Source organism: Leopardus geoffroyi, chromosome A1 (genome assembly GCF_018350155.1).
Source record: "Leopardus geoffroyi isolate Oge1 chromosome A1, O.geoffroyi_Oge1_pat1.0, whole genome shotgun sequence".
NCBI classification, from domain to species: domain Eukaryota; kingdom Metazoa; phylum Chordata; class Mammalia; order Carnivora; family Felidae; genus Leopardus; species Leopardus geoffroyi.
The window spans coordinates 144,130,664-144,149,364 of NC_059326.1; the positions used below are offsets into that span (position 1 = coordinate 144,130,664).

Sequence of the window (18,701 nt, forward strand, 5' to 3'; positions counted from 1 at the left end):
CCTCCTGTAGGTATAAACATGCTTGACACAAAACCAAATTCGATATTTTATTCTTTATAGGTCTTTTGTGGTGTCTGTTGTAATAGGAAGTGTAAACTGCAATATCTAGAAAAGGAAGCAAGAGTATGTGTAGTCTGCTTTGAGTCTATAAGTAAAGGTGAGTATTAACTTGACATATTTTCTTCCAGTAATTGAATATATCTTAAAAACAATTGGATTGTGACAAAGAAAAACTTCTTTATTTTCTTAAGGCGAGGACCTAGTGTTGACTTATCTGGCTTAGGTGGGCCATCCCACGGCTTGGTTTCTCTTCTTTTTGTTCTACTCTCACAATTAATACTACCAATCCGGAAAGGAAGCAGTTTCTGGAGTGGCAGTTCATTAACTTTTAACAGGTACCAAGTCCCTAAATGCTGCATTTCATCTGCCTATTTGTTTTGTCAACATCATTGTCATCCTTATCATCTTAATCTAAACTTTTATAGAATAGTTACTGTTGAATAGTATTTAGTGTTACCCACTAATAGCATAAGGCAAGATAATTGTTCCCACCCTTTAGAAAATTATAATCTAAGATGGGAATAAAAAATAAGGTAGTAATATTTATGATTTTATATATAAATTCATAGAACTGTCACAGTATTAGCACATTTTTGTCTCATATTTTTTTCCCTTCTCAATTTTAGAATTTTGTTTGTATGAATTTCCCATTGTTTCTGGCTCCCTAGCTTAGCTACCATTATCAGCAATAGTCTTGGTAGTCTTATTTGTGTTCTCACAGTGTGTGTGTGTGTGTGTGTGTGTGTGTGTGTTGTATTGTGTTTTTTCCCTCAAACACACATTTGCTCTTTTGAGTACTTCTTGGCATTTTGAAAGATTTGTTGACAGTTTAATTCCCAGCAAATATGACTTGGGACTTTTCAATACCAGGCCTGTGCTTTTAGCTCAGGTACTGCTTCCCCTGTTAGCCAGGAGAATAAATACCTGATAATAATTTGTTTTTCTCTTTTGAATGAAGATAAAATTTTTCATCAGTTTTCCAAAAAGCTCTGATGGGAGTCTATTAGCCTGAGGTAAGCTACTTTACTCCCTGTTGTTGCCCCTTGCTCTGGAAGATAACAGAGTGTGAACTTTTTATATTTCCATATTACCAACATTGTTTATGAAGAGGTTAGTTTAAGACTTTATAGTTGTTTGGTTTTTTCCCCATGCTGTTTCAGGAGCCCCAGAAGACTGCTGGTGCTGGTGGCCAGACAGCCTGCTAGAATTCAGGAATAGAATTCAGGCTCCCACATAATTTTCTCTCCCTACTTGAAAAAAAATAAAATAGCCACTAATATTTGAAACATTATTTGAGTTGACATGTCAGAGTTTTAGGTGAACATTCAAACATTTTGACTGTAAGTTACCAGGAGAAAAGATGCAGTCATTAAAGAGACTCAGTAGGATTTTGGGATCATGCTTTGGTTTCTCAAAGAAAATATCTTGGAATGAATTTGGTTACTTAGTTATCTGTTTTATTTATTCTGTATGGTACCTTCTAGAATATATTCTCACAGTTCTATTTAACATTATACACCACAAGAAAACAAACACAAGTTATTTTAATATCAACTTTAGGGTTGAAGATGGTAGAAATGACCATTTAAAATAATGTTATTAAATAAGATGAGAAAGATGGCTCAAAAGGGTTGTTAGATTCCATAAAGGATTAAGAAGAAAAGATAGTTTAAATAGAGATTATGGATAATGAGGAAGCTGTGCTGAGACTGTATAAGTTTCAAGGAAAGCTCTCATGTGAGTGCCATTAGGTAGATTTGGGGCAAGTTGGACATTACTCAAAACTCAGAGTAAGATGTTTGGATTTTATTTGGTGAGGGGAAGCTGATTCATGACAGTACTGTCATTCAGTGGCCTTTGAGGAAGATGACTGTAGCAGTGGCAACATATCTAGCAGATTGGTTTGGAGAAATGCTGAAGGGAGAGCTCTCAGTGCCTGTTCTATGTTATTTGGATAAAAAATCATTCACCAACATTCAAGCAATATTTTGCATTTTGGAGCTCTAGCTGTGAAAGAATATATTTCCTGTTCTCATGGAACTTATGACCTCATGGAGCTTAGGAATGTGGGGAGAGATGGATAGTTAGGAAAGAGAATATCAGATGGCGATAATATCCTAAATGAAAATAAAAGATCATAAGAGGGATGGATAGTACTGGATTGGTAACAATGAAAATAAAAGATTATAAGAGGGATGGATAGTACCGGATTGGTAACAAGAAGTAGTGTTTTTTAATGTTGGGCAGAATAAGGCTTTATGATATGACATGAGAGCAGAGACTTAAAGTGAGAGAATAAAGCTGAGAATAAAGTGAGTATTTGTGGAAGAACATTCCAGGCAGAGAGAATAAGAGCCAAGACTCTAAGCTAGGAGAGTGCTTATTTGACTTGTTGAAGAACAAGGAGGCCTGGTGGCTGGATCCTAATGAGCAAGTGGGATCATAGTGAGAGATGAGGTCAGAGAGCTAAGTGGGAAGACAGAGGAGGTAGGGATGTAGACTGTGTAGGGTCTTGTGAGCCACTTTAACAACTGGGATTTTCACTCCAGTTGGGAACCAATTAAAGTATTTTAAACAGGAATGATGTGATAGGATTTATGTCTTAAAAGAATCACACTGAACTGTGTCAAAAACAGACTGTAGGGGTACAAGGACAAAAACCAAGACAGTCATATTAAATAGCAGTTATTTCCTTTAGTAGATATCAAACATATGCTAAATAGAATATTGAGACAATTGGTAACTTATAGTGAAGTAGGGTGCTGCCAGCTGGAGTAAGGTCATTGTCTTTGCCAAGTGCCACTTCTTTTTCTTGCTTAGCCATTGAGTTCTTTCTCCTCACAACTTGAAAAAATAGATAATTTATCATAATTTACTTTGAAGTTCAAAAATATTTTAATATTTTAATATTTTTCCCCTTTATAGCTCAGGCATTCGAAAGGATGATGAGTCCAACTGGTTCTAATCTTAAATCTAATCATTCTGATGAATGTGCCAACATCCAGCCTCTTCAGGAGAGTCAAACATCCAGTATACCTTCACCTACAACTTTACCGATCTCAGCACTTAAACAACCAAGTGTTGAAGGTAATTAGAAGAAAATGCTGTGTCTTAGACTAAAGATAATTTTTAATGGAATTTTTCTAGTTTGATAGAGTCTAGCGAGGACTAGACTAGATATCAGAAGAAATTTAGTACAGGGAACTGGTAGGTATATGTGTTAGAAGGCTGGAAGAGCAAAAATGGCATGCTCAAGTGACTCAGAGATTGCTAACTGCAGGAAACAGCCACTACCCATAGGGTTGGGGTAATGAACGGTGAAAGGCAGTATTCTAGAACTCAGTGCAGGAGTACCAGGAGGTGTTTGGTTCTCAGAACTGGGATTCAGGGCTTGGGGTACTATGTGGCTGGTATTGTGATTTCTGGGGGAGCACCAAGTGGCAAATCCTGGAACCATCAAGGGCTCTCATACAGTTGGTGTTCAGTTGAGCAAAGGAGTGATCCAGGCTTGATATTAGGAGTACTGAAAATTGCATGCATCCACGTGTATCTGGTGGTACTGCTGCTGTAAGGATCCTGGAAGGAATTGGAAACAGAATTCCTTCTCTTCCCACCTTCCAGTCTCCCACCAACACTATTGGCAGAACATGGTCAGAGCCAACCAGCAAGGGGGTCTGGGAGTTGCACTTTCCAGACTTTAGCCTGGCATCAAAGAGCACCTTATATAGAAGGGTGGGCTTGGGTTTGAGAGACAAGTAAGTAACTGGCACATCTCCCTTTCTTCAAAAATCTGTTTTTAAATGTATATTTTACTACAATAAAAATGTTTTTAAAACCTATTTAAAAATCTTTGGGTTCTCTGGTCTTTTTTTTTACAGCTGTTGTAGTTTAGGGTCTTCAGTAAAGCCTGTGTACATTTTTTAAAAATGTTTATGAGAGAGAGAGAGAGAGAGAGAGAGAGAGAATGAGTGGGGTAGGGGCAGAGAGAGAGGGAGACACAGAATCCGAAGCACCTCCAGGCTCTGAGCTGTCAGCACAGAGCCCAAAGCAGGGCTCAGACTCATGAACTGTGAGATCATGACCTGAGCCGAAGTTGGACGCTCAACGACTGAGCCACCCAGGTGACCCAGTCTGTGTACATTTTTAAACATAAACTATTAGCCTCTAACTTGCTAGAAGATAAGTGTAAATGTCAGTTAAAGGCAGATTCAGATACTTCTGATAATTATTTTGGATTTCAGTTTATCTTTTTAATATTAAGTATACTTTTTTTAAAAAAATCTTTAAATGTCTATTTATTTTGGAGAGAGAGAGAGAGACAGACAGACAGACAGAGCGTGAGGAGGGGAGGGACAGAGAGAGAGAGGGAGATACAGAATCTGAAGCAGGCGCCAGGCTCTGAGCTGTCAGCACAGAGCCCAATGCAGGGCTTGAACTCACTATGACATCATGACCTGAGCCGTTGGATGCTTAGTTGGAGGTTTGGATGCTTAACCGACTGAGCCATCCAGGCGCCCCTCAGTTTATCTCTTAATACAGCTGTTTTCCATTTGTCATTATAATTTAAATAAGATTCAGAATATATGGTTGTATGTTATAGCTCTAAAATGAATAAATATACTTTAAAAATATTTACATATTCTAGGGGCGCCTGGGTGGCTCAGTCGGTTAAGTGTCTGACTTTGGCTCAGGTCATGATCCCATGGTTCATGAGTTCGAGCCCCGCATCGGGGAGCCTGGAGCCTGCTTCAGATTCTGTGTCTCCCTCTCTCTCTGCCCCTCCGCCGCTCACACTCTTGTCTCTCTCTCTCTCTCTCTCTGTCTCTCTCACAAATAAATAAACATTAAAAAAATTTTTTTTTAAATATTTACATATTGTCTTATCTTGACATCCTAAATTATTAAATTATAAAAGTATTGCAGATACATGAAAGATACCGTATTTAAATTTTTTTTAACATTTATTTATTTCTGAGACAGAGACAGAGTGCAAGTGGGGAAAGGGCAAAGAGAGAGAGAGACAGAATCTGAAGCAGGCTTCAGGTTTTGAGCTGTCAGCACAGAGCCTGGTGTGAGGCTCAAACTCACAAATCCTGAGATCATGACCTGAGCCGAAGTCAGATGCTTAACTGACTGAGCCCCCAGGCGCCCCGAAAGATACCTTATTTAGAATGTCTATCCATAATGCAAAAGTTATATGTGATGCCAGTTTTCTCAGTGTTATCTGTATTATGTTCTAGAAGGTAGATGTCAATCTTTTGATTTTTATATTCTAAAACCATCTGGCAGCTTTTTTCATAACCTCCATCTGTGGATGCTTTGTAATAAAAGAGAACATATATTTATGCTGATAGCTAATTATTTTCTCCAAATTTGGGAGGGGAATATTAATAAAATCCAATATCCACATTATAAGAACAAAAATTATTATGCTTCTTTTGTTAAGTAAATTAAAAATAAGAAATGACCTCTGATGCACAAGTGATCTTGTTGCCTTTTTTAGACTTTTTATACTTCTTTCTGTTTTTCCATGTTTTTCTTTGCTTATCTACCATCCTCCAGTCTACTCCATTTTTCCACCTTGTGCTGTGGTCTTTAAATTTTATTCAGTTTTCGCTCACTCCTCAGAAACGTATGCTTAGTAATACAGGCTTTAAATCTGCCCCCAGTGTCCTAAAGATATAACCTCTCCTGTCCACTTATTCTGAGTATGTAATTCCCAGTGTTACTCCTTCCTTTTTTATGAATTAGGAAAAGACTTCCATTCTGGGTAGATGAATCATAAAAGGTCCTTTCTCTAGGCCTTTGCAATCCTGAGAAGGCAGGTCTTGCCAATGGGTAGCAAGAAGCTTTTGAAATCACTTCCCAACCGATTTAGTATTAAATCATTGTAATATTACCAAATTCAAGTACTTTACTTTATAAACTGATCCTAGGATTATGCTCCAAAGAACAGAAGAGAGTATGGTTCGCAGATGGTATACTGCCCAATGGTGAAGTTGCAGATACAACAAAATTATCATCTGGAAGTAAAAGATGTCCTGAAGATGTTAGTCCTCTCTTGCCTGATATGCCCTTGGTAAGGAATCTAAAGAATGACTTGTTGATTTAATAAGATTTTATTTTAAGTATATTCTGTAGCATGATTATTATAGTACTTATTTTTTTAATACTGTGAGCTTCCTAAAGTGAGAAATATATGATGTAGTGAATATATTTTAGATTTTACCTTTTTTAAAAACATTTATTTTGAGAGAGAGAAAGAGAACATGCATGTGAGAGGGAAGGGCAGAGAGATAGGGAGAGAGAGAACCCTCAGCAAGTTCCACCCTGTCAGGGCAGAGCCCAACATGGGGCTCAGTCTCACAAGCTGTGAGATCATGACCTGAGCAGAAATCAAGAGCCAGATGCTTAACTGACTGAGCCACCCAGGCACCCCAGATTTTACCTTTTTTAATGTCAGTTTAAGGTAATGATTCTCAGACTTTTTGCTCTCAGGATGCCTTTATGCTCTTAAAACTTACTTAGACCTTCAAAGAGCTACTATAGGTTATGTGGGTTATACCTAGTGATAATTCCTGTATTAAAATTGTGAAAAATATAAAAGTTAATTTAAAAATAAATTTGTCATATTAATAGAAGTAGTATTTTTATAGACATTTCAAAATAAAAGTTGAGTGAGAGTAATGACACTTTCATATTTTTGCAAAATTCTTTGATGTCTGTCTTAATACAAGATTCTCACATCTGCTTCCATATTCACTCTGTTGTGTTATGTTGCTTTTGGTTAAATTATATGAAGAAAATCCTAGGACCTCACTGACTCCCTGAAAGGATCTTGAGGATCTCAGAGATCTCTGACTCACATTTTAAAAAAAGTTTTTCCTAATCTTTATTTATTTTTGAGAGCTAGAGAGACAGAGTGCAAGCAGGGGAGGAACAGAGAGAGGGTGGGGGACACAGAATCCAAAGCAGGCTCCAGGCTCTGAGTTGTCAGCAAAGAGCCTGACGTGGGGCTCGAACCCACAAACCATGAGATCATGACCTGAGCTGATGTCGGACGCTTAACTGACTGAGCCACCCAGGCGCCCCCCTGACTTACGTTTTAAGAACCACTGGTGTAACAAAATAGAACTGAGATTTAGTAATTTAATTTAGACTAATATGTGTTTAGTGATTTTCATACATTCAATAAAGTACCTGATAGTGGTATTTATGTTTGCATTTAAACAAATATGCTAGGTGTTAAATAAAAGATAAGTAAGACGGAATCCCAGCCCACTAAGAACTCTTATTGTAAAGTAGCAAAATATTAATAGAAGTGAGTATTAATACATGAAATTGGAATGCTTTTTCTCAGTAAACAAATTTATTGAGCATCTACTCTGTGCCAGTTACCTGATTTATCCTGGGTATAGACAAGATTGTTATGTATCCTACTCTGTTTAAATTCACATAGCATATAAACCTATGCTTTTTTGTCGGGGTTCATGAGCTAGAATTTACAAATAGCCATAATTACCCAAAGTATGTTTCTTAGCTAACACCTACCCTCAATTGATATTTTAACAAAATAAAAGTTCTAAACAGGCTAGTAAGTTTTACTTGAGTTCAAACTGGTTCTCATTTAATAATGACTCAGCTTTGGCCAGTTCAAAAAGAAAGGGGCTTTACTGAAGCCAGCTTGAAATGTTGTTTATTGGTGGTTACTATTGAGGAATATACCTACCACTCTGCTTCCTAACCACTCCCCTCCCTGCTTTACCTGCTGATCTCTCCCTTGGTCCCCTCCCCACACCCAAGGCTTTTTGGCTATTGTCAGGAGAGTTTAGTTGAACTAAATTTGCTTAGTGTGTGATATGGTACAGGATCCTGAAGTTCTTCTTGCCTCCTTTTTCTAGTCTATAAAATTAAAGTCATTAACACCTACTGAGTATATGATATAGTAAAGTTAAGTCTTACTCTTCAGAATTTAAAGAAGCAAAATGGTACTGTTTCTTGGCAAATTTGGCTTCTGAAGAATTTCCGAGCCCATTTTGGTTTTATTTATTCTTGTTAAAAAGGTGTCTTTGGTTATAGCGATTAACATTTCACAGTTGAACAGAGAATATGAACTGATGTGTTTTGGTTTTTTTTTAATTCCATATTTTACAGACAGTAAACACAGTGGATCATGCCCATTCTACTGCAGTGGAGAAAGCAAACAATGAGATAGGAGAGATTACAAGTGACATAATTCGGAGTCCTATTTCTCAGGTTCCATCTGTGGAAAAACTGCCTATAAACACAGGAACTGAGGGGTTACCTACTTCTTGTTCTTTTACACTAAATGATGATGTTTTTGCAGAAATTGAGGGACCACCTACTCCTACTGATGTCTTAGTTCACAGCAATTTACCTGTTGCTAGTACTTCGGATTATAGGTTACTGTGTGATATTGACAAGAATGTTTGCAATAAGATTAGTCTTCTACCTAATGATGAGGACAGTTTGCCCCCTCTTATGGTTGCATCTGGAGAAAAGGGATCAGGTAGGATAGCAGTTATTTAAATTTTAAAAGAGGGTTTTTTTGAAAGAATGTACTGGTGAATTTTGTGATGTATGAAATGTACTTTTTAGGCTTAGACAGTTTGGTTGAAATATGTACTGAAATATGGCTTGGTATCTTAAGTTTACAAAAAGTCTTGTTATGTGAAAACAAATTCTAAAAAGATCTGAACTTTTGAGTTGAATGGATATGATTCATTTATGACATCTTGAGTCCCTAATTTAGAATAAGGCAAAAGTTTAGTTCAACAGGGAAACTCATTGATTTTTAGTCCTGAAAATATTTCCATTGTGTTAGGATTTTGTTAATTTTTCCCCTGCCCCCCTCCCCCCATATCATTTTTCTTTAAAGGAGCATAGCACCCAAAGAAGAGAGTATTGGATTGGACAACAAACTAGAAACTTTAGTTCCTCATTTGCTACTTAATACATCTATGACTTGAAGCATGTTATTTAATCTCTATGGGCTTCAGTTTCCTGTGTAAAAGAAGAGAACCTGTACGATCTCTAAGGTCTTTTTCAAGCTGGAGTTTCTGTGGCTAGCTCCCAACTCAGAGTAGTTCCCTAGGATACATCCTTGTCACCCCAGGCATTATGCTGCATCCTGCAACATGAAATGATTATGTTCTGTGCATCATAATATAGGGGAATAAAGCTTAGGATCTCTGTTCTGTCAGTAGGAGCTATTTCATGAACCTGCCTGTAGTGGCAGAAATACCTTAAGTCCTATACTTTGCTTGTTTTCCTGTTGATGATATCAAGATGTTTTTTGACACTTGGTCACTGACATAGGGCATATGGCAGCAAGCAGTATGTACAATTTGAGAGTTATAAAGTTGTACTTTCAAGAGTTGTAAATTTCAGAATTTATAAATAGAGTGGCTGGCAGTCTGGAATCCACTTTACAAAAATGTGTGTTTTAAAATTGCATAAATATGCTGTGTAATCAATGTATTTGCATATATACTACATATATAATATACTGTGTCAGGGCTTATATGTATTATAGCATTAATATCTTTATGTAAATAGAAAAGAATGAGTACATAATAGTTGTCCAGGGCATTGACTGATTTTTATGAAATGGGTTTGCTTTTGTTACTAAGTTTGATCAAGCTATTGAAGGATTTCTAAATGTGTTTTTTTGTTTTTATTGCAAGCATATTTAACAGGAAGTTATATTCTAACGAATATGTTACTTTCATGATTTAGTGCCTGTAATAGAAGAACACCCATCTCATGAGCAAATCATTTTGCTTCTTGAAAGCAAAAGTTTTCGTCCTGTTACATTTGTCTTAAATGCTAATCTACTCGTGAATGTCAAGTTAATATTTTGTAAGTAATGATTAATCTTTCTTTGCCTAATTGGTATGCAGAATTTCTGATGTTAATTAATTGAATTTTGACTGGCAACTATAAAAAGTAAGCATTGGGTATTGAATTTTTAGCCACAAAGGAATATAGATTTTTTAGATTTATATTCAGTGGAACTTGAAATGAAAGCTTAAAGATTTCTACTATTGTCTTTCAGTCAGTCCTAGGTTAAGCTTATGGGCTCCTAGCTGAGCTATATTTTGATATTAATGATATAATTGACTGTGTTTCATATAGCTTTTAGATGAATTGAAATTTGGTAATTAAATAAGAATCTTGATTTAGTAGCAATAAAGACAGTTTTAAAGTAAGTGACATGTGACCTAATTAAAAGTAAGGAAGTAAATAATCCTCAGTACTTAACAATGCATCTCTCAGCTTTTCATTCTCTGAAACAAACTTGCTTGATTCTTACCCACTATATTTCAGCATATTAGTGCATCTTTTATTTTAGTGTTATTTATTAATTGACTCTATAAGATAATCTTTCATCCTTTCTTTTACATTAATCTTATATAATTTAAAGTGTTTTTTTGTGAGGAGAACTTTGGGAAAATAAGGAATTTGAAAAGTTGTGCTTCATGCAAAGGACAACTACATTAGTTTCTGTGGTTAAAAGAAGTTGACATTTATAGTTGTATGCTTTTATCACTTAAGATTCCTCAGACAAATATTGGTACTTCTCAACCAATGGATTGCATGGCTTGGGACAGGCAGAAATCATTATTCTATTATTATGTTTGCCAAATGAAGATGCTATTCCGACCGACATCTTCAAACTATTTATCACCATCTATAAGGATGCTCTAAAAGGTATAGCATTTTATTTTGAACTGTTCAGACCAGGGGATGGATAAATTAATTAAAGGCATTTATGCTTTTGGCTATGCTAACTGTGCTAAAGATTTATTTTGTGAAGAGATTGCTTATGTCTTAAAAGATTTTCAGTCATTTTCAGTCATTTTCAATTTTCATCATTTTCAGTCACCTTAAATCTAGCATTTTATGTAATTAGTGTCTTTAAACAGTTTTTTTTAATTTTAAAAATGGAAATATATTTGCTTTCTTCATTTTTTTATATATGTCTATATTGTTTTCTTACTATCTGTGTAGGATCGGGGGAGATAAGAATTTTCACTTGGTCATGCAGTGCAGAGAAAAATTTTAAACCACCTGTGGTTAGAAACATTTTCAAAATTTTGTTCACAATTTTCAGTCTCCAGGAATAACTGAGCTTTGTACACATAAGTTACTCAATTGATGATGCTTCAAGAGTGGAAATAAGAAAAAAAAATCTACATTGCTTTTATTTAAGAAAGTTTATACTGCAACATTCAAACTTAGAATGCCTCTCAGAATAATTTAAAAATCTTCTTATTAATGATTTTATTTCTAGGAAAATACATAGAAAACTTGGACAGTATTACTTTTACTGAGAGTTTTCTCAGTAGCAAGGATCATGGAGGATTTCTGTTTATTACACCTACTTTTCAGAAACTTGATGATCTCCTATTACCAAGTAATCCTTTTCTTTGTGGAATTCTTATTCAGAAGCTAGAGATTCCCTGGGCAAAGGTTTTTCCTATGCGTTTAATGTTGAGACTGGGTGCAGAATATAAAGGTAAGTTTTAGAATAATAAGTTAAATCACATAGGTTCATATGTACTAAATGTAAACTAAGAATTTCAGTGATATCATTAAAATCAATTTTTTAATGGATTTAAGGGGACTACTTTTGTTTTGATATATTTTTAAAATTCCAAAACAGCCTTTCTCTACTACCAAATGAACTGTCTAGACAACCTTGGTATATCATGAAGTTTTAGATGTTGATAGCTATATTAACTTACCTTAAAAAAATTTGTTTTTAAATTTTAGAACAAAACATAGAAAACATTGAAAAGTTTTCTTAAAAGCATATACCTTAGGGAGTACATTTTGTTATGTTTCCTACATTTTAATAAGGTACATGATTTCCCCTCTAAATTTGTGTACATCATAAAACCAAACATGAAAGATTATGAAATAATGGTCTGGGTTTATGTATATGGTTATTTCTAAGTTGAAATAATTTCTGGTGTTAAACTTTTTGAATTCCCACCCTTCATCCCTGACTTTTTTCAAGAAATTATTTATTGCATGTAAAGTGTATCTAATGAAATTTTAGGTATTTGATTCTAATTTAATTAAAATAGGTATTTTCTTGGAGGAAAATTAAATGTAGGGGGTTTATAAAATTTATAAAATATTTCAAGATGGGCAAATTCAGTGAGATATAAATCTCCCTCTTTGGCAAATTTATTATGCTGTTTGATTTTAGGGGGAGGTCTTTACCATTTAGGATTTAAACATGTGATGCTATTATGTAAAAAGTAACTAAATTTTATTTCAGGTTTTTTATTGTATAAACTACAGAGCTTAAGAAATTTAATTCTGTGTCAGTTATTTCATACATTCAGCCTGATATTTTGTCTCTGATATAAATATTTGAATGCTATTTTTATGAGAAGTTAGGTCAATATATAACCTTAAGTCGTTATGGAACATGTAATATATAACTTTGGCCAGTGTTTTGGTTAGTATCACTTATAGATACTAAATCTGTTTTTCTCATGCTCAAAGAAGCAAAATCATGGAGCAACTTGTGGGACTTACCAAAAGATCACAGGGGTTGGAGCCCTAAAGCTTTGATAGCTGTTTAGTGATGATGAGGATAAAAATCATGAGTTATACAGGTTTTTCCTGCTACCTGAAAGTAGAACATTCCTATAAAACCTTTTTATTTTTTATTTATTTTTTATTTTTTTTTTTCAACGTTTATTTATTTTTGGGACAGAGAGAGACAGAGCATGAACGGGGGAGGGGCAGAGAGAGAGGGAGACACAGAATCGGAAACAGGCTCCAGGCTCTGAGCCATCAGCCCAGAGCCTGATGCGGGGCTCGAACTCACGGACCGCAAGATCGTGACCTGGCTGAAGTCGGACGCTTAACCGACTGCGCCACCCAGGCGCCCCTATAAAACCTTTTTAAAGCCAAAATGGCATAAAGGAAAGAAGGTATCACCATTTCATAAGCACAAAAATCTGTTTCATAGTGAAAACAGGAAGTCACATAGGTCTTTTGTAAAAGCAAAGTGGTATTAAAGCAAACTTGGATGAGGGAGAAACCTGTACATACATAGAAGTTAATTAGTTTTAGCTGTTTTCTGAGTTCTTTATGTATTGCTGGATTTTAACTTGGAAGTACTGTGTGTGTGTGTGTGTGTGTGTGTGTGTGTGTGTGTTAGAGAAAATGGTGTATGGAAAATTTAATGACAAAAGTTAGAGTTCCAGGATTAAAGGATAGAAATAATGGTCTGAAAGCAGTAATTATTAGAAATAGTAGTAGAAAGTGGGGATTATCTACACATTTGCATTGAGACCGTTGTTTGGATTATCATTCAGTGTTGGATTAGATGATTTATGAGATCCCTTTGTAACTCTGACAGAACGTTGTCTTTCTAAATAAGCCATAACCTTTGAAAATACTGTTTCAAATAAAAATACTTCAAGTTGTAGGGGCGCCTGGGTGGCTCAGTTGGTTGAGCGTCTGACTTCAGCTCAGGTCATGATCTCACAGTTCAGGGGTTCGAGCCCTGCATCAGGGTCTGTGCTGACCGCTTGCTCAGAGCCTGGAGCCTGCTTCAGATTCTGTGTCTCCTACTTTCTCTGCCTCTTCCCCGTTCACGCTTTGTCTCACTCTGTTTCTCAAAAATAAATAAATGTAAAATAAATTAAAAAAAATTACTTCCAAGTTGTAAAGGATGCTCCCTCATTCATAAAAGATGGAATGAAAAGTCATCATTTATCTTAATCAGATCACTTATCATTTTAATGTCTTTTACCACTAACGTCTGTGTCTTTTTCCATTCTGCACCCTCTGCCCTCTAAATAACATAGCTGTTCTTTTAAAAACTAAAAAATATGTTTGTAATAGCAAAGATGTGAGTTGCTCTGACTTAAATTTTAAAAATAGATAATGTCAGGTAATATGTGTTTTCTTAGAATATTAAGAAAGAATATTTGTATGACAGGTATGAGAGAGGTTTGTTTAAGAACTAGGCTGAGAACTGAAAGTTAAAATGTTTTCTGCTTTTTATTATTATAGAAATGTCTTGCCTTCCTTTTCTTCCAGAAGCGTGCTGCACTGCTAACCAAATACCTTTTCCTTTTGGTGAATAATATTTATAGTGCCTTAAAGAAAGAGAAAAGTAGTTAGGTGATAGACTCCCCCTTTCTTCTGTTTCTCTGCATTGATTTTTTTGACTCTGTGTACCCCTTTTATCATGCTGACCCAAGAACTATAAAAGTTTACTACCATCTATAAATTAGCAAAATTGAATATTAATTTTAAATGTCTTAAAAATCCTGAGTTATTCATTTCTGTTTAAATTGTCAGAACTTTATAGGGGTATATCAGATCACTAATTTTCCAGCCATTATCGTTTTGTGAAATCAACATGTATAATGAAAAGATTAAATACTTTGGAATGAAGCAAGCCTAATTTCAAATCTGTTTCACTGGTGATTAACTTAGTCACCACAAACAATTTTATTAATTTCTGTGTCTCTCCTTTCCCATTTGTAAAGTATGGGTAGACATATTTGCCTCACTGGGTTGTTTTAGGGCTTAAATAAGATAATGTATATAAAGTTTGCAGTTCAGTGTAGCCTCCAGTAAATACACACTATGGGTTAATGTATCTCTCACTTTCCCCAGAGAACTGATTGGGTGGTATCTATCCATAATCTTTGAAAAATGAGAATTAGAAGTAATAAATTCAAGACTTTTTTGGGGTTTTATTGATGGTAACCAGTTTTCCTTTCTTACGTATAGTATATCCTGCTCCTCTAACAAGTATCAGAGGCCGAAAACCTCTTTTTGGAGAAATAGGACATACTATTATGAACTTACTTGTTGTGAGTAATCAAACAATTAAGTGTTCTTACATTGTTAACTTTAATATTTTATTTAGCATATTTTATATGTTTGTATTTTCCTCTATTAATTTGGCATATTTGGTATAATGAGAGTTTGTTTATAATATATCTTTATTTAGATAAATGGGCTCTGTTTCTAATGGATTGCTTTTTAGAATACCATCTCTTAATTTATGTGTACCTGATTCTGATTGCCTTTTGATTCATTCTGCTGCATTGCTAACACATTTAGGTGATGTGAGATCTACACAGTTATTGAAGTGTTAGTAAAAGTAATTAGTAACAATGTTAGTAAAGTCAGTCATTTTGGTGATTTTGAGCAAATTGTGACCTGAGTTTCCTCATTTGTAATAGGAAGGATTGGATTAGATAATCTTAGGTTCCCTTCTACCTTTACTTTAAATAATTGTTTTATTTGTAACCATAAAAAAGTATTTGAGTGGACTTATTTTTAATTTATACATGTTTACTTTGAAGACTTATTTTGGAAGATTTGTAATTAGAAAGAGGACATCACCCCTAAATACTACAGAATTTTTCCTGAGAATGATATTCTTTATTACTATTGTGGAGTAGCTGGGAGAATTAGTTGGTTTTTCAAGTTGGTACTACTTTCTGTATGGCATTTTGATAGTTATATATCACAAGTCTTAAAATGATGGACATTCTTAAAAAAGTACTTAATGAATGGGTAAAATGCTCATGGATAGTTTAAGGTTTATGGAAATGTCATTATTTTATATGTAGGACCTTCGAAATTACCAGTATACCTTGCATAACATAGACCAGCTATTGATTCATATGGAAATGGGGAAGAGCTGCATAAAAATACCTCGGAAAAAATACAATGATGTAAGTTTAATTTCTTCATGCAGATTTTGAAGATAATTATTGAACATTAGATTTATTTAAAGGTGTGTTAAATTTGTTTTGAATCAGACTGTCTAATACATAATGGCAAAAAATAATATTTTTGAAATTAAAAAAAATTTTTTTAACATGTATTTATTTTTGAGAAACAGAGAGAGGCAGAGTATGAGCAGGGGAGGGGCAGAGAGGGAGACACAGAATTCAAAGCAGGCTGCAGGCTCCGAGCTGCCAGCACACAGCCTGCTGTGGGGCCCGAACTCACAAATCGCGAGATCATGACCTGAGCTGAAGTCGGACGCTCAACCAACTGAGCACCCAGGCACCGCAGTATTTTTGAAATTTTAGATTTGTTTCCTAATAAGGGATTTGTTTTTTCTTTACTGTTTTTTTTTTAATGTTTATTTTGAGACAGAGAAAGAGAGTGCACACAAGCAGGGGAGGGGTACAGAGAGAGGGAGAGAGAGAATCCCAAGCAGGGTGCACGCTTTCAGGGCAGAGCCCAATTTGGGGCTCAGTGTCACAGACAGTAAGATCATGACCTGAGCCAAAATCAAGAGTCAGAGGCTTAACTGACTAAGCCACCCGGGTGCCCCTTTACTGTTTTATCTGTTAATTGAGGTGATTTTATGTTAAAACATTGGTTTCTATCACATTCTCAGGGAGTTGTCTAGACCAAAGCTTGATAATAAAGAAGAAGCTTAGAAGCTGGTCGGAAATGTGGCCCTTTGAATGATTGTAACTAATAAGGACATAGCATGTTAATAGTGTTTCTAAATGGTGGTGTTTTTTTTCCCCAGGTGATGAAAGTTATAAATTCTTCTAATGAGCATGTCATTAGCATTGGAGCTAGTTTTAGTACTGAAGCAGATTCTCACCTAGTCTGTATACAGAATGATGGCATTTATCAAACACAGGCCAACAGTGCCACTGGCCATCCTAGAAAAGGTAAGTGTTCGTTCCTAGTATTTATCTATAAAAGGACCTCAATAAATGGAATTCCATCCAAAGGGGAAACATATATTTTACTTATTTGCTGAATTGATGGTGATAATACAGTCTGCTTTAAAATTTTAGCTACACAGGGGCATCTGGGTGGCTCAGTTGGTTGAGTGTCTGAGTTCAGCTCAGGTCATGATCTAGCGGTTGACGAGTTCGAGCCCCACCTTGGGTTCTGTGCTGACAGCTCAGAGTCTGGAGCCTGCTTCGGAATCTGTGTCTCCCTCTGCCCCTGCCCTGCTCACACTCTCTCTCTGTCTCAAAAATAAAAAAAACATAAAATAAAATAAAAAATAAAATTTTAGCTACACAGATTAAAAATTGCTTCTAATTTGTGTTTTTTTCTTGGGCTACATTAGGTCTAAAGACTTAAACATTATATTTATTTTGATATCTTCAGGTTTAATTTATCCCATGTGGTATGAATCTTATTTTCAGTAATTTCTCTCTGGAATGAGGTGTTTGTCACCTTTGTTTGCGCTTTGCTTCAACTCTTCTTAGGGGAGTACAGGGTGGATAAAGAATGAAGAATGATTTATAATTTTTTTCAATGTTTATTTATTTTTGAGAGAGAGACACACAGAGCGTGAGTTGGGGAGGGGCAGAGAGAGAGGGAGACACAGAATCCAAAGCAGGCACCAGGCTCTGAACTGTCAGCACAGAGCCTGATGCAGGGCTCGAACCCACGAACCATGAGGTCATGACCTGAACCGAAGTCGGAAGGTTAACTGACCACACCACCCAGGCGCCCCAAGAATGATTTATAAAACTATAAGTGGCTGGGGATATAAAAATGGTAAAGGTGGTAGAGTAGCTTATGTGAGTGTCATTACTCTCACTTCTGGCTGAATGGCCTCAATGACTACTGTGATTGCCAAATCCTTGCAATAGAGGGCCTAATAAATTGAAAGTTAAGTGAAAGTGAGTATTTCATAAAAGTAATACATTTTTATAAAATACATATTTTTTAAAAAGTATTTTTAAAAAAGGGGGCACCAGGTGGCTCATCAGGTAACTGTGTGACTCTTGATTTTGGCTCAGGTCATGATCTCCCAGTTTGTAAGGTAGAGCCCTGTGTTGGACTCTACACTGACACTGCAGAGCCTGCTTTGGATTCTCTCTCTCACCCTCTCTCTCTGCCCCTCCCTTGCTCTCTCGCTGTCTCTCAAAATAAGTAAATAAACTTAAAAAAAATTTTAAGTATTTTAAATAAAAAATAAACAGTTTTTAAAAGTCTGATATTCTAGCTGCTAATAAATTTTTTGCCTCTGATTATAAAGATAATATATATTTACAGTAAGTTTAGAGAATATGTTTTAAAAAATAGTAAAAGAGAAAATAGTGCCAAGGTATGGCCATTGTTGACATTAACATATTTCCTTCTTATATTAGTAGATATCTATTAAGTAGAAGATTTTACTGGATATTTATATTTTTAATTTAACATGTCATTAACACTTTTGTTATTGAAACTCAACAACTATTTAATATTTGTTTGAATAGGTATATATTTTATAAAATTTTAAAGGTATAAATATCTACAGTGTAAAACCTCCTTTCTTTCCTTGACCGTGAAGCTCATCTCTTTTCCTCCCCACAGGCAACCAAACCAATGTTATCAATTTTTTGTACTCCTTTCAGAAAAATTTTTGCTTGCATGTATATTTAAGCAAATATACACACATCATCCTTACACTTAAAAATTTTTTTTTAATTTATTATTTAGTTTTGAGAGACAGAGAGAGACAGAGCGCAAGTGGGGAAGGGGCAGAGAGAGGGAGACAAAGAATCTGAAGCAGGCTCCAGGCTCTGAGCTGTCAGCACAGAGCCCGACGCAGGGCTCAAACTCACAAACTGTGAGATAGTGACCTGAGC

General features: G+C 35.4%; 1 protein-coding gene across 4 annotated transcripts in view; it reads left to right on the top strand.

Annotated features, from left to right (window-relative positions):
• The window catches only part of ZFYVE16 (zinc finger FYVE-type containing 16), a 52,106-nt gene that overhangs the window by 17,319 nt on the left and 16,086 nt on the right, over positions 1-18,701 (top strand). For all 4 annotated transcript variants that reach the window (XM_045496926.1, XM_045496906.1, XM_045496897.1 and 1 more), the window contains 10 exons: positions 61-157; positions 2,986-3,147; positions 5,997-6,139; positions 8,215-8,590; positions 9,820-9,942; positions 10,639-10,794; positions 11,378-11,602; positions 14,857-14,939; positions 15,708-15,812; positions 16,628-16,775. In XM_045496926.1, coding sequence (XP_045352882.1) covers positions 61-157; positions 2,986-3,147; positions 5,997-6,139; positions 8,215-8,590; positions 9,820-9,942; positions 10,639-10,794; positions 11,378-11,602; positions 14,857-14,939; positions 15,708-15,812; positions 16,628-16,775 — 1,618 coding nt within the window. The remainder of the gene's footprint in view (positions 1-60; positions 158-2,985; positions 3,148-5,996; positions 6,140-8,214; positions 8,591-9,819; positions 9,943-10,638; positions 10,795-11,377; positions 11,603-14,856; positions 14,940-15,707; positions 15,813-16,627; positions 16,776-18,701) is intronic.